At 37.4% G+C, this 16476-nt stretch overlaps 1 protein-coding gene and 1 pseudogene across 1 annotated transcript; one reads left to right on the top strand and one right to left on the bottom strand.

Annotated features, from left to right (window-relative positions):
• The first annotated feature begins 2790 nt into the window (after positions 1-2790).
• LOC141834448 (uncharacterized) lies at positions 2791-3986 on the top strand. The gene is made up of 4 exons (XM_074721785.1): positions 2791-2919; positions 3007-3462; positions 3567-3623; positions 3709-3986. The coding sequence occupies exons 1-4, from the start codon at positions 2791-2793 to the stop codon at positions 3856-3858; spliced, it is 792 nt and encodes a 263-aa protein (XP_074577886.1). The 3' UTR covers positions 3859-3986.
• A 5623-nt stretch (positions 3987-9609) lies between these two features.
• LOC141835268 (uncharacterized) lies at positions 9610-11963 on the bottom strand (annotated as a pseudogene).
• Between the last annotated feature and the right edge of the window lie 4513 nt (positions 11964-16476).

Genomic DNA, 16476 nt, shown 5'->3' with positions numbered 1-16476 from the left:
ATACAGTTTATTATTTTCCTCAGCAATCTAAGAATTAATTATTTTAATTTATTAGTTTTTTTTACAATTTTAAGGGCAGATATGTTATTTGTAGAATTTTTATTAAATAAAAATAGAAATAAAAAATGAGTTTTTATATTTTATGACTTAAATTAAATTATTGAATATCACTTCCTCCAATATCATCAACTCGGATGATTCGATTCATTAATCATCAGAGTAAATTGAGAAGCGCAGATGAATCATAACGGATCAATCCAACATCACGAATAATTTAAACATCATGGGCATTCAAAAGTGTCCAACGTAAGAATCGAATCCTCATTGCATGGGTATATACAAGAGATGGAGTCAATCTAACTTATCTATCAAAGTGGATCCCGAGTTGATCTCAGACCCTAGACTACCTTTTTTTCTTTCTCGTATTCTTCCTTTCTCTCATTGCTGCATCCTTCTCAACATCGTTAGTCATCGTCGACCTTCGGGCTAAAGCCTGACTAGGGTATACTATAATACGTTAACATCTACCCTTGTGGGTATACCATTCTACTCTTTACCATCGCACCAGGTGTAACGTTGACTAGCTTATTTCTAAAGACTAGTACTCATGGAAGGTGACTAATGTTTGACTGATCAATGATAATCGTTGACCGGCACATCGCTGCTTAGTGGTGTAGCACTCTGCACCACTACTTTAGTCCTTTTTATATATAAACTAATATCTAATATTTTAAAATAAATTAAATTTAAGTAATAGGTTACTAAATGATCATGTGTTATATGAATGTATTTATTATGAAATATATGATTATTATTAAATAAACAAAGTGTTTGTGTGTAAGTTTATATAAACTAATCAATCTACAGGAAAATTATTTTAGAAAGAAATCTTAAAAATTAAAGTTTATATCCTTGAACGGAGTTCCTAATAAAGCAATAGCTAAAACCTCATATAAGCTATGGACTATAAAGAACTTTAGTATTTAGTCATTTTCATGTTTGCACTAAGTCATATATACATAGCTAATGAAAGAAAGTTATACTTAAGAACAATAGATTACTACTTTGTAATACTCAAAAAGATCAAAAGATTTCACATTGTATAATCACTTGAGTAGAGTAGATCATTTGTTTAGTGAGACAAGGAGTTTTGAACAAGCAACCTCAATTCAAAGTGTCATTAAGGAGATCCACTAAAAAGAAGAGATTAGCAAATTTGCGTGATTATATAGTTTATCTCCAAGAGAATGTTACTTTCATTCTTATATTTAATAATTTAATGTAATTTGCTTATATTATTATGCTCATATATATCAAGTAGGATAAACCCCTGAACCATTTAATTACTTCATCATTTGACAACCTAATTATAATAATTACTTATTTTCTCTACGTGAATAACTTTAAACTAATTTTTATGATCTCTTTTTAATTAAAAAAAAAGTTAAGTTTGTGGGAATCAACACACAGAAGAGAAGGCCTCGCCAATATCATATTGCCCTTCTTTAATACCAGAACTCGATATCCCAATCAAACTGTAACATCCACCTTTTTTTAAAGGGAATTCAATGTATTGGACCTCTTTCCATTTCTTTTCTGAATAAGATATTATCAGTCAAATTTTCAACCCCCAAAGAACAAACATATTCCAGTTTTAATTCAACTTTGATGAATTTGCTCAATTTGTAAATGGCACGCCTGGTCTAGTTTTGTTCTGCAAATGACTTCAGCTGAAGTTTGGGACTTCTCTTTGCAAACAGATTCCAGTAAAAACTTCAGAAACTCTGATCGAACATTGATGCTTCATGAACAAGGCCGAATGATCAAATCATTGCTAAAAGAAACATCAACCCTGTCAAATGAATTCACATTCCCTGTAGCCGTCGCTCAAAATTGAAGGGATGGAATGGACCCATCAACATCCTGATCACATCAGTAACTTTCTTGTTCATTTGCATGCTCCTGCAAGAGGAACATGTGGGCGATCATGGCTGCTCGGAGAGAATGAAGGGAAGAGCTGTCCTCCTGCCACAAGAAGGGGGCTGGAAATCGGCACAATGAAAGGTCAACTTCCAGAATAAATTTGGCTGCGCTTTGCACCAGCAGCACACATGGTTTCGAATCCACTCGGTGCACGAACTGTGCTTACAGATTGATGAGGATTCTTCTGTCTCTCGAAAGTGATCCAACAACAACCTTCTCTTTGGAGACATGCGATAAAGTTGAAAGGATCGATACAGAGAAAACGAAGATGAGATGATCATAAGCTCTGTATGGCCGAGCTACCACAATTAAACAAAAGAACAGCGAGCTGTTCATCTGTCACTACCATTTTGTTCTATTATGTAATCCTTAAGACATCAAATATTCTCTTCATAATTAATCTACTGAAGCTAAACAAGCTGTTTAGCTGTAGTATGTGTAGCTAAAACATGCTTAGGATATTGTCGAGATGCGAGCATGCATTCATTAAGTCTAATGGAATGGCTGTCGAGTGATAATCAATGTCTCTATTTTATTCATTAATCATTATTGATCATCGTTTGGTGATTATCAATGTTTCTCTGAAAGCAAATGGCAACGAGACATTCATTAATTTGACAACGAAACAGCGGTTATGATTATGATTTGCCTACTGTTTGATATTTAATACTCAGAACATGGACATCTTTCCCCCTCTAGTTGGTTAATGGTCTCTAAAGTATCGGCAATCAGTTACCACCTGATGAAACTTCAGACAAACTGTCACAAAGCGCTTCACTGTGGACCATTAATGGCGGAAGAGAAAGAATGGAAGAGTTGGAGATAAGGGTTAGGTTAGGTGTGAAGGTTCAAATATCAAAACATCCTCTTTTGCTTCTCTTCTTGCGCGTCACGTTCCCAGCATTAAATTTGTCTGCAAGCCGTCAATTCCAACAAGTCTTTCAACGCTCTGTTATATATAAGTTGCACTTTAATTTTCGTCTGATCAAATCCTGCCATTAATTACTTATATATTGCTTGCAGCGATATATAGTTCGAAGGTCCTTGGCTCCAATTTGCGATAACATCAATTTGTTTCCTTCGACTTCATGTCCTGGCCGATCCCGCATTCACCGCCTTTCCTTGACATGGAGGGGCCTTTCCTTGACATCTAACCATTCACCCGTCGACGCCTCATCCTCTTCCTGCGACGAGGAAAGTGGGTGGACCACCTACTTCGAGGACTTCATGGCATCAGAGGAGAGGAGGAGAGCGGCAGTTGGATCTTCCTCCGGCGTCGCCGTGGGCAATTCCATGATCTCGGATGCGGCCTCCTGCGTTTCGAGGAAGACGGGGCAGCCGCCGCCGGCGGCGGCGGCGGCATGCATCGAGGTGTCTGAAAAATACAAGAACCTGAGCCTGAGTAGGAGAAAAGGCAGGAGACTACTGGAAGACGATGCCTTGGAGGACACAGCAAGCTCGCCTGTCAATAGCCCCAAGGTGAATCTCCAATATCGTATCTTATTTTTGAGAGGGAAGAAGAAGAAGAAGAAGGAAGAGGAGGAGGGGGAAAAAACTCATCTTTTTTTGTGTTGATCAAAAAGGTTACTAATCTGAGTGCGACCTCAAGCAAGAAAGATGATAACAGGGACACCGATCTGGTGAGCAATCTGATTAATGATTTGTTTCCTTTTAGATTCTTCCTCTTAGATTTCATTTTGGCTCCCCTGCTAGTGTTTGTCGCAGCAGGATGGTGTTGGGCGCGGGAACGATCCAGAGACGAAAGAGTTCCTGAATGGGGTTGATTTCGGGGAGAGGACAAGCGAATGCGCAGAGCTGAGGAAAAGTGGGCTCTGTTTGGTTCCTTTGTCCGTGATTGACGACTTTTTAGTTTGATGAGCATGTTCTAAGTGATGATTAAGCCAATCAAAGTAATTTAATGTAGGTTTTGCTCATAATGGAGTCGAGGTTTAATGCGCGGTGGAAGGGAAGATCGCTCCATGTGCAAATGCTTGATTTGTCAACTCCGTAGACTTGTGATTTAGCGAGATTGTAGGAAGATCTATCTATATACAGTAGTCAATCCAAGTCAACAAATTAGCGTTCGTAGAACAAACTTAAAAAGTTTCCACGCGCAGCATAATCATTTGTTTGTTAGGAAAGACACGATACTTTAGTGACTAAAACCTAATCCAATCCTTGCTCCCTTTAAGATATCTCAAAAGATTATGAACAAAAAAAATTAGTTTAATAAATTATCTCTGATCATCTAATAGTGAGATAAATGTTAAATATTGATTTTTTGTAAAGGAAAAATATTAAAATTTAATTTTTGTTAAAATTTTGAATCACCAAAAATAGATAAACCAAACGAGTCGAGAGTATTAAGTAAAGTCGAATTGGATTCGAATTGATAAATATAAATTACAAGCGAAATAAAATATAAATGAATTAAATTGATTTAAAATAATTTTTATTTTTATTTTGAGAAAATCTATTCTCCCTTGCCTTTTCCCTGTTTTCTCTCCCACCGCCTCTCGCGCGCCCGCCGTCTTCCACGCGCTGGCTTCACCAGCCGACACCTATCCCTTCTTTTTCTTCCCCTCCCGACACCAGCGTCAGCATTTCTGCTCTCGGAACCAGCGACATGCGGCTCCTCCCTCTTGCTCTCCTTCCAGCCCTCCATCTTCTTCTTCCAGCCACTAATAGCAACCATCAAGAGCAGCCCTTTCTTCTCTCTTTTCCAGCAACAGCACCAAAAGCAGTAAGTTTTTCCCTTTCTTCTTTCTTTTTTCCAGCAGCACACAACATGTTAAGTATTGATTCAGTAATCCTTTCTTCTTCCTTTCTTATTGCTCTAATGGCAGACCGGCACCAACAAAAGCTAACCGGACCAGCTGCTGCCCTCCTCTCTGTTTCTTTCCTATGTGAGCACGGAAGTAAGCGTCGTCACCGTCACTGGTTGTTGCTGGAGTCAATCGCTGTCATCCCCTTAACAGATGAGGGCGGCGCCGCACCGAAACTACATCAATGGAGCAAAGACCACAACTACCGGGGCTAGGAGAGGGGCTGAGCCGGGAGTGGTGCGCATCGGGCCGTGGTGCGGTGAGAGCAGCGAAGGCAAGGGCTTTTCTCTTTGGACAGGGAGTTTCTGACGATCGCCGGAGCTGGGGAGAGGAGAAGGGTGACCTCCACAACAGATAAAAAAGTTGGTGGCTGGAGGCACAACAGGAAGCTTCCTCAGAGCAACTTTTTCCTGAACTGGTGCAGATAAGGCCTGCTGTTGGCTGGCGCACCCTGCACATTTCCCTTGCTGGCCAAGGCATGGCAGGAGGAGGAGCAGCAGGCAGGCTGCCCAAAGGCTGACCAGGGGCCAACCACAAGCAGCACCTGCCCATGCACCCACTGCACATGCTGATGCAGGGCAACAGGCCGGTCCACCCGCTGATTTGGCTGCTGACAAGGAGGTACCGCTGGCCAATGACGCTGATCTGGCTGCTGACAAGGAGGGACAGCCGGGTAATGACGTTGATATGGCTGCTGACGGGGCCACAGAAGCTGCTGACCATTCGGTGCAGGGAGGAGTTTCTATCCTGCAGAGCTATGAGTCAGCAGAATCTGGAGAAGCAGAGTCGGACCAGCTTGACACCAATCCAGGCGGGCACCACGGACAGGGGCACCCATTGCCTTGGGATGAGCAGAGCAGAGACATCCAATGCCGAGAGGTGCATATTAGGCTGGTGCGTAGAGGGAAGACATTAAGATTACGGCGGCACATAGAGCGGAGGCATTCAATGCTGAAGTGTAGCAACTCAATTCTTCTGTAAAAGGTGGAATCCGTCATCTTAACGGCCTCACATGATCAGTCCCACGACCATTTGTGAAGAGGTAAAACGAAGTGTAGCAACTCAAGTTGGTACGTGGAATGGAGACACCCAATGAAATAATAATGTGCAGAGTGGAGGCAACCAGTAACAATGCAGGACTGTTGGACTCATGGTTCACTCCGGAATAGAGGTGTGACACGACTGTAACATATGATTTCTTCAAATTGAAGGTAAGCAAGAAGACATAGACTGAGATTAGACCATTTGTAACGTTAGCTCGTTATAACATCCTAATTTAATACTTAAAAAAATAAAAAAATAAAAAAAAATTGCATGTGGGTGGCTGGCCCATCCCACTGCCATATGAATACTTTCAAAACATTGAATGCGTTCATGTGGATCACCCCTCCACATCATTCAAGGAATGTTATTAACACTTCATTAACAGAGCGTTACATATGTGGGACCAGATTTGTAAAAAGAATCCTCTCTATCTCTCCAAAACTCTTCCATCATAAGTTATTGGAGAGGAATATATATAGGCATGGAGTCATGGGTGGCGGTTCCAAATCATCAATTCATCATGTGGCTTCTTGTACATGGCAATAGAGCCAAAATAACCAACATTATGTTCTTATATGGAGATCGTACGTCATGTCAAATCATCAATTCATCATGTGGCTTCTTGTACATGGCAGAACACGCACTAAGGATAAATTGATGTATGTAAATTGGAAGACATGCCTCTTGTGCTAGTGGGACGATAGGATGACGGACCACCTTTTCTTCATCTGCTCGACCATCAGATCTCTGTGGGTAAAGGTTCGACGTTGGCTTCCAACACCAATTCGGTGGAAGTAGCATGCTTAACAAAGACTGATACTTAGGTATCACATGTATGATTTGGAAAACTTGCAATCGATGTGAATATAAGGGTGCAATCCCAAATAGAGAGAATATTTACGAAGGTTTATGTCTTTAGATTTTTGAGCGCTCTTCTAAGAACATGACTTAAATCATGAAGTTCTTTTAATATAATTTATCTTTATCAATAAAAAAGATAGCAGGATCAAGACTTGATCTATCTTGTGTGATAATGTTATATTTATCTTGAATTTTGAGTTATTTTTATATTGTACTGATAGGAGTTCAGGAAAAACACATTGATTGCTAAGATTCAGAGTTTTTATTTCATTGTACATAGAGTGGTTATATCCATCCTTTTATTTTCATATATATCCTTATGTATTAATAAAGAGGTAAAATGAATTATGAAATGAATTATGTATATTTGTATAATTATTTTTGAAAATAAAATTAAAATAATATTTATAAGCATGAAATGGATTAAAATAATTAAATAATGTGAGTAAATAATTGATATTATTTTTTATTTATGGGAATTAGAATGAAAAAAATTGTTTTAAAATTTTAAAATAGGTATTATGAATTACTCTTTAATTGTTATCGGTCTTTAGATTTGTTTGACTTTTTATGCTCTTGATACTTCTTATTGTTGATATTTATAGCTTTATGTTATATATCTTTTACTTGTATGTCTTATGTTGTATAACTTTTGAATTACCCTATGATGTATAACTTTTATTGTCGACTTTCTAATTAAGTATAAATTTAAATTGAATTTTCGTCACTATAGTATTTTTTAAAGTATTTTTTCTATTACTTTTTTCTAAAGTTTCATGGTATGACTTAATTATTAGTTTAATACCCCTATAATTTATATAATTTTGTATGTTTCTTTTATTCTTATATAAGAGAATTAGCTAGAATATTTATCCTCCATTGATCAGATATTTTTTTAATTTTCAATATCAAGTTGAATAATTTTGTAATTCATTCAATACTTCTTTAGGCACTTTCATACGTCTAAGAGAATATCATTTGGTCCAATTATTTTTCTATTTTAGATTCTATTTAAAATTTGTTCTACTTCTGAAGTTTAAATTATACGATAAAAATTTAAATTTTTATATTCATTTGACTTACTTAAATTATTTAAGTTAAGTTGATCACTTAAACTTTTGTTAAAAAGTTAATTTAAAAATATCTCTTCCATTGTTCTTTTATTTCTTCATCATTTATTAGTACTCTTTTGTATTTATTTTTAGTACATCTTATTTGAATAAGATTTCTATAAATGTCTCTTTTTCCTTTTTTTGTATCCAATTTTTGATATAAGCATTTAACAGTTTCATTCTTAGTTTTTTTCACCGCTTTCTCCACCTCTTTCTTAGCTACTATATATATATTTTTTAAGTTTTTCACATTCTTATAAATATATAATAACTTACAGGTTGTTTATTTTTCTTTAACTGTTTCTTGTATTTTCTCATTCTACCACCAAGATTTTTTACTTGATGATGCATATCTCTTTGGCTCATCGAATATATTCTTGACTACTATTTTCAATTTTGATATCATTTTATTTCATGTCGTCTTCAACTTGTTGTATATTTTTCATAATACTTATTTTTCTCCCCTCTCCTTAAATATATTTTACTTTTCATTCTTTAACTTCCACCACCTAATCCTAAAAGTTGTGCATATTTTTTTTATTGATACTATGCTTGATGTGTATATCCAAAACTGATTTATGTTGGATAATTAAGTTTTCTCTAGAGATGACCTTGCAATCTTTATAAATTTTTTTATCCTTCTTCCTAACAATAAAAAAGTTAATTTGTAATTTATTATTCTCACTTTTAAACGTGACCAAGTGTTCTTCTCTTTTCTTAAAAAAATATATTAGCTAATATTAGATCATATATTATCGTAAAATCCAATATAATTTTTTTCTTCTTCATATTTTGTTTCAAATCCATAACCCTCATACACTTTATCAATTTTCAGTTTTCACTTTCACTTCATATTTCTTCCTCAATTTTCACTTTTACATGCATATTTAGATCTCCTATTAAAATCATTTCAGTTAACACAATATTTTGTAATATCTTATCTAGGTCATCCTAAAATCTAAATTTGATGTGCTTATCTAATTTGCTTGAAGTGCATATATGCTAATTATATTAACAATTTTTTGTCACCATAATTTTGAGGATTATAATCCTATCACATTTTCTAACTACTCCTACTACTTCATCGTTTAGTGAATTATCAATAACAATATTTACTTTTTTTTATTTTACTCTTTCTTGTGTATTATAATTTAAAATTCAAAATTTCTATCATCTTTACTTTCTCTCTTACTCATTTTATTTTTTTATAAAAAATATTAATAATTTTAATCATTATATCTACTAACTTCATTATTTTACCAATGAGTATTTCTAGATTTCATGTTCCAAATCTTATATAATTAATTTTTTATAATATTTATTTTTATCCAACATATGATTATGAGAACTCATATATTTAATACTACATTTAAATTTTCATAGAGATGTAGCCGTCCTTGTCAAAATATTATAGTCAAGTCCTGTAATATATTTTTTCAAAGAACATCCTAATATTATCACAATAATTTGATAGATTTATTTAAAATTTATCTGAAAGTTCACGTTGACGGATAATCGCGCAATCCTTATTCTTTTTCATCTAAGAAAATGATTTAAATAAACAAATTTAATAAATTTCTTAATTATCTTCTTTATATGATCTCTTTTATTGTATTAACATCGAGTGGGGTACAGCTATCCAAGACGTGACAATAAATAAGTTGGTCCACCAATCTTTTATAAGTGGAAGAATCCTTTAATGGATCTCCATCGATCATTAATTGGAGTTTAAGATTTTCAGATAATGATTTGGCGCAAATTCCTTATAGAGCAACAATTGCATTACAATATTTAGGAAGTTCTTCTAAGCCATTGGATCGAGTAACAGCACAAGTGTACTGATGCATCACGGGTAGGTGTTTGCAGCAATCTCTGGACGCTCAAGAACGCCTGCATGATACAAGAGAACCCACAGATGGGTAATGAACTCCCCTCCGGAACCAAGGCTCTCTCGGTGAGCTTCAACGTTGCCCGATGGTGCAAGGTACAGGACGTACTCTGCCCAGAACTCCGCCAACACCTTCCATCTCTTGTCCTCATCACTGATGGATTCCACCAACGTCTTCCCCAACTCTGCACCCATCCCCAGTATCGTGTTCTTTTTTCTCGATTCAACCTCCATCATCTTCTTCCACATTTCGCTCCAATCTTTGGCCCCCTCCAGAAGGTCGTCGATCTCACTCACCACCTTGTCTAAGACTCTTTTTGCTCTGTTGCTCTGATCGGGCAGCAAATCCGGGACGAAGACAACGAGGTACGCGCAGTACTTCGATAGCGCGGTGGCGACTTCCTTTCCCGACGACGCAAGAGGCCGTTGCGATGGTCTGATTGTTTCACAGAAGCAAGTGGCAATGTGCCATAACAGAATCGTCTGCGTGCTGGACGGAAGTTTGCAGGTCCAGCCCAGTTCTCCCATCCCATTTCGATGCAGTGACGACTCAGCGTTGGAGAGGGGGCCTCGGTTTAACTGACTGAGCTGATCCAAGATCATTCTCTTCGCCTCATCGGGTAATTTGACAGATGCACGACAGAATTTCATGACCCCATTGCCGCAGGTTGCTCTGCTATTGCACAGCTTAGCTCTGATGGAGAACTTGTCGCATTGTTCAAGGAGCGAGTACTGTCCGATCTTATCGCGCACAGGTTGCATGATCTTTATCTTGCACAAGAATCGAAGCGCCGTGTTGATAAAAGATGATTCCTGTAGCCATGGAAACTTGACGTAGTTGATCAGTAACGTCACTTTGTTCCAGTCGGAGAGCAAGTAAGTGGCTATTTCAGTGATCTCCATGATAATGATCATGGCTACGAGAACATAAGTGAGTTATATGAAGATCAAGATCGTTGCCTCCCAGATCGTCGGTGTCAGAATAAGCTGTGTTGGCAAGGCAACCAGTGGCTCCCAACAGCAACAGAGACAGAAGATAATTGTAGATCGGAAATCCACAACCGAAAATAATAGGATACTGGGAAAAGAAGAGGTCTTCTAAGAACCCTAACTCTGTCATGATCACCCGAAAGGCCCTGTTCTTGTCCTCTGACTCAAGGAGCCCCTGCAAGACCAATGCCGTGCTCTTGGATTGATTTAGTTCCTCAGTAGGGTAATCGAGAAACCTACGTGCAAGAGCATGAGTCAGCTGTAGCAGGCTACAAATTAAATTAGTCTGATATAACAACTATTTTAATGTACGATTAATTGTTATAAATTAAGATTATTGCTAAAACCTTCTTCTCAGCAGCTTCATCAAGGCGAAGGAGAGACATACGTCCATCAATTTCCCATCTGAGTCCATTTTGCGTCCGAGCGGCTGATCTCTGCAGTGCCATACCCTCTCCACCGTCACCACTTCATTGCTCAACGTGTTTGCGATGTCGACATACGCCTGGCGGTCATCTGTTATCGTTGTCTGGAATAATACTTTGTCTTCTCCGCTCACGATGTATTTATAACCTCGCATGGAGACGGGATCGGGGGTTCCCGGGCTCAGCGTATGTTCAAGTCGCATGTAGTCAGAGATGAAGTTGGTCCTATCTGCTGTTCCGTACGCGCGTTTGGCAACCCAAAAGCTGAAGAACTTCTCCACTGTCTTCAGAATGATCACGGCCCAAATCGCCCACAGGTTGACGACGAAGTTAGAAAAGGGTTCAGCTTTATGGATTTTCTGACAAAACCCGATCAGGTTGTAGCTAAGCAGCCCGATGAAGAAGAGTTTCGTGAAGTTGGACCTGGAGTCGGAAAGGGTGTGGGCATCGGCGATGCAGGTGAGAGCGCCATCGGCGATCATCAAGATCACACCCCACACGAGGTAGATGTTCTTCGGCGGATCAGTGAGCAGATAGATGGGGGCCAAGTCCATCAGCGGGTCCACTATCTGGTTAAGGACGAACTTGTGCAGTTTGTCGATTGGCGAATCGTCGTGCCAAAGCCGGTGCTTGGTGGCCGCAGTGATGAAGCAGACGCAGATGAGCAGCATGCAGGCGCAGGTGATGACCACTGATATGTCTTCGATCTCCTTTTGCGAGAATTCTTCATCAGGCGCCTGCAACGGGGCTGGAGCTGCTGTCGTACTATTCGCCATGGAATTAAAAGCTAAGTATATTGCTCGAACGGGAAAGTATATATTTTCTATGAAACTAATTAAGTTGGCTGCAAATTAACAGGCATATGGACATTTATATATAGGCTGCAAACTAATAATGAAATTGTTATTCAACATTTTGAAATCTCAAAAAATATTATTATACACACTGTGTTATATTAATTTTTTAATTTATTAAATTCGTCCTTAATTAAAAATCTTGACTAAGTTTACTGATAACGTTCGAGCTCTTTACTCCACCTAATCAAATCACTCATTGTGGCGGGCCGCCGGGCCCTTACGACATTTTTTTTTTCTTGTTTTGATAAAAATAAAGATAAAGAATTGGACTTTTCATATCAGTCATTATCACATAGCCCCTTTTTTTTTCTGCTCCTTTTGATAAAAGTAAAAAGAAAGAATTGAACTTTTATAATAAATTAATTTTGAATTCAAATTAGCTTCAATGTCGACGGGATTGATAAGTGGAAGTCTAATACATGGTCAATGTCCTTCGGCCTCTCTATTTCATCACCTAATACATCACTTTTCTTCTTTTGATAAAAGTAAAGAGAAAGAATTTGACTTTTTAAAATAAATTAGCTCCCGGTGTTGACTTGGTCGATCACCAGAAGTCTTTATGGATAGTTAGTACATTGCCAATGTCGTTAATTCGGCCTCTCTACTTCACCTAATCACATCAACTAATTGTGGTGTTGCCTTGCGACTTTTTTCTGATAAAAGTAAAAATGAATCATTTTGTGTGCAGAATAAAAGTAAAAAGAAGTAATCCATGAGCATCTAATAGTATTTTTTTAATTTTTCATTTCATTTAATTTAAATATTAAATATTATATTTTAGTTTTAAAAAATATAAAAATTAATTTATATAAGTATTCTCGAATTACTCCATAAATGAGTGCGCAGAGTAATATATATATATATATATATATATATATATATATATAAAAGTTTTAAAATATTGTTATTTTAAAAAAAAAATATAGTAAAATTTATATTAATATTAGAACATTTTTAAAGTTTTCGTTTTGGAATATTTGTTTATGAGTGTATAAATTTTAAAGTAACATAGACACTCTTTTCCTTTTTATTTTTTAATTTATGAAATTTGATACCTAGCTAGCGATTCCATACAGTCAGCCTCATGATCATCTTTGAGGAGGTAATTTTCAATTCTAAAGTTATACAATTTTAAAGGGAACCTTATATATATTTTGGTTAATGATGATTTTTTAATATAACCGTAAAGTCCAATCAATTTGTGTAAATAAATATGGTTCATGAGTGTCTACTGATATACCCCTTAGGACATGGTGTCATGGTAAGAAGCAGAATTTTTTTCTCAAGGAATAAAAGTTCAAAACTTACACAGTACATGCATACAACGTTTGAACAATTAATAACACTAGAGCGTATTAGGAGCCACCATTTGATCTCTAGATTAATTCATCCATTGTAGGACTTGATTCCGTCTAACTACGTACACTAATGGCCGTAACTACTCGATTAGGTCAATTTGTGGTTTTATTTCATGCCTTCGTAAGATATTTCTAAAGTTCTTTTTGGCATTTGTTTAACACTATCACTTGTGGCGAATTATATTTTCTTTCATTCATTCATTCAAATAGAAAATAATAATAATAAAATAGTGAACTTAATTTATTTGACTCCATCTAGCTATACCGTGAGTGCTTGACGGGGTCAAGTAGAGGTCCGGCACAAAGATGTTTCTAAAAGTATTTTGGCATTTTCTTGACACCTTTACTTCTTTTTCTTACTTTTCATTTCAAAAAGTATGGACAAAGTAATGAACTCATAACATAATGCAATTCGAACTGTTTGATGAGTCTAAATGGTTATCCATTTAAAAATTGACCGATTGATATTTACTAGGTCGTTTCTTTATTCTCGAGATAACCAAGCACTTGCAGTCCTTTTTGAATACTGATCCGGCGAGAATAGTTTGTGATGACGTAGATCCAACGAAAATATCTGGTTATGACGTGGATCAAGGATAAAGAGATCCCGAGCTCCTGAGATCATAATGAAGGTAAAAAAGGGCCGACCTCTCTAAGAGGATAGCCAACTCCTCAGTACACTATCCGAGGTCTTCATAACTTTCATCCAAAATCTCCCGACCTCTTATCATGATCCTAACGAAATACCGACGCTGGGACAATAGGAGAGCTATGGAAGATAGGTAAAGTACTTGTGCGAAAAGCCCCGACCTCTTCTCCTCTTGAGTTCAATACTCTCACCCCAAGCAAACCGCCGACCTCATTAAGAGGTCGGTGCGTACCTTGATATTTAAGACGATCCCTTCGTAGCTTCGATCTACAGCCGACCTCATTCGGAGGTCGGATCTCTTCATCATCTCTCCCTACCAAGCTCGATCTTTTACAGTAATCCATCGCCGACCTCATTAAGAGATCGACACAAGAGTTAAGATATAGACCGAGCTCTTCCTAACCTCGGTATATGTATAACCTGATCCCCTACGATCCCCGTAGCATCAAGCTGACTTCATATACCAACCTCATTACAAAGCTGTCAAGGGCCACTATACTTAGAACGATGGTGTATAGACTCCGTCCTCTTACAACAAGCCCAGCAAAGTATAGACATTATGAACCGACCTCATGACCTGGTCCCGGTATCACATATCGACCTCATGACCTGGTCCTGGTATCACATACCGACCTCATGATCCGGTCCCGGTATCACATACCGACCTTATGAATTGATCCTTACCTCGTGAACCATCCACTTCAGACAGCTCGGCAATTCAGGGGAAAGCTCGACCAAACGCTTAGTTTAATGAACAGATACACACCAAGAGTTCGACCAGTCCCTTCATTCAGCTATGGCGTACGTAAAGAGCTCGGACACATACCTAACTCAACTCATCAAACCCTATCAACTTACGGCATACCTGCATATCCTGGGCACTCATACTGATCGACCATTACCGACCTCAGGTAGTCGGACAGATATCAATAAGCCATCACGATTACCTTTTCGTCGAGCTTAGCAGCTCATCTACAAGGATTAGGACAGGGACCAAGTGCTCCTACTTGGTCCCAGACAATCCTAGCCATCGAAGGAGGATAACTAACGTTGCTAGCCCATTAGATGCTTGGAATCTGTCAGAGATCGATCCGTTGATCACGCTTACACAACCAATTGCAAACGAGGAGATCCGAGGATACCGCTCTCACCACCTCTATATAAACCCCGCAGGTATGACAATAAACGATCTTGAATTCTCTCTACACATTTCTACTTCTCTTTTTTGACTTGAGCGTTGGAGTGGCCACGCCGGGAATCCCCGGCGCTTTGCTAATTCTTCGTGTGTTCAGTATTTGTTTCTTTAGGTCATTCTCGTCAATGTGTAACTGCAGGTTGACGTGACATTATACTGTCTGGTGGCGTGATTGTCGTCGGCATCGAGCCGGAACAAATACTATTTGAATACATCATGAATAAAATAAACATATATCATATTACTTTAAATTGAATATATATATATTTGATATCTTGAGCGACAGATTCATGCGCGCCCGTGAGCGACACTGCCGACCCACCGCCACTGTCGCCGGCCTTGCCGACGACAATCTTTTGCAACAAATAAATAGTGATTCCTCCCATGTAGGGTTCTTGAACAAGCTTTTGCAACATGTGTATTAGATGTAAATAAGGAATCTAGACTACCAGCTTGATCCAATGAACTAGGTTTATGGTTTTCATTCGTGGTGATTTTATTTGAAACATTTGATGATGAAGCAATTGTCCCATCAAAGATGTTGTGATGCACTGCAGCCTTTAATGGAACTCCTGATACAGGAAAAAAAACGACTATTTTATAAAAATTTAATGCTTAAAAAAAGAACTAAATATCTAGTGCAAGAGTAGAAGCGCCCATGACAAATACTTATCCAAAGAAAATTACATAGGTTTTAGCTCTTCAAGATTTTGCAAATATTGTTCCTTAGTTGTTATCGAATCTAAAATCATGTCGCTCAGTTATAATGAAAAGAAAAAATATTTGGGGCTAAGATTAAGTAGTTTGAAGAAAAAACTTGGGAGTCAAACAATGGTCCAACAAGATGAGGTTGTATTTGAGCTTGATAAACTATTATCCAATCATTCTTTGTAAGCAATTTCACTACTGTAAACTAATAGTATGAAATTTTGCATTCAAGAAAACTCAGTAATATGAATGCCCAACTAATGCATAAACTTCTGTCCTAAGCATACAATGTTGTTATCATTTTTAAGGGTTATTTTTCTCATAAGCATCTTAGAACAAATAAATGATGCATAATAGTGAAATCATGCAGACAATGTGATGTATAAAATTGATTATGTTAGAATATTTAGGGATAAATATATTTTTATAGAATAATTCTCCTAAAATATATCTATATATTTGTGTATAAATAGGGACTTATTTCTTATAATAAAATAAGAGTTCATATTATTTTATATGGTATCAAAGCGATGTTAGGGTTAGGTTTATCCACCAAACCCTAGCCATCGCGATCCCTTTCT

The sequence above is a fragment of the Curcuma longa genome, chromosome 9, assembly GCF_044706935.1.
Source record: "Curcuma longa cultivar G26 ecotype Majalengka, Jawa Barat chromosome 9, ITB_CL_G26_1.1, whole genome shotgun sequence".
Taxonomy (NCBI): Eukaryota; Viridiplantae; Streptophyta; class Magnoliopsida; order Zingiberales; family Zingiberaceae; genus Curcuma; species Curcuma longa.
The sequence above is the reverse complement of the archived record's forward strand: the minus strand, read 5'-3'. Positions and strand labels throughout refer to the sequence as shown.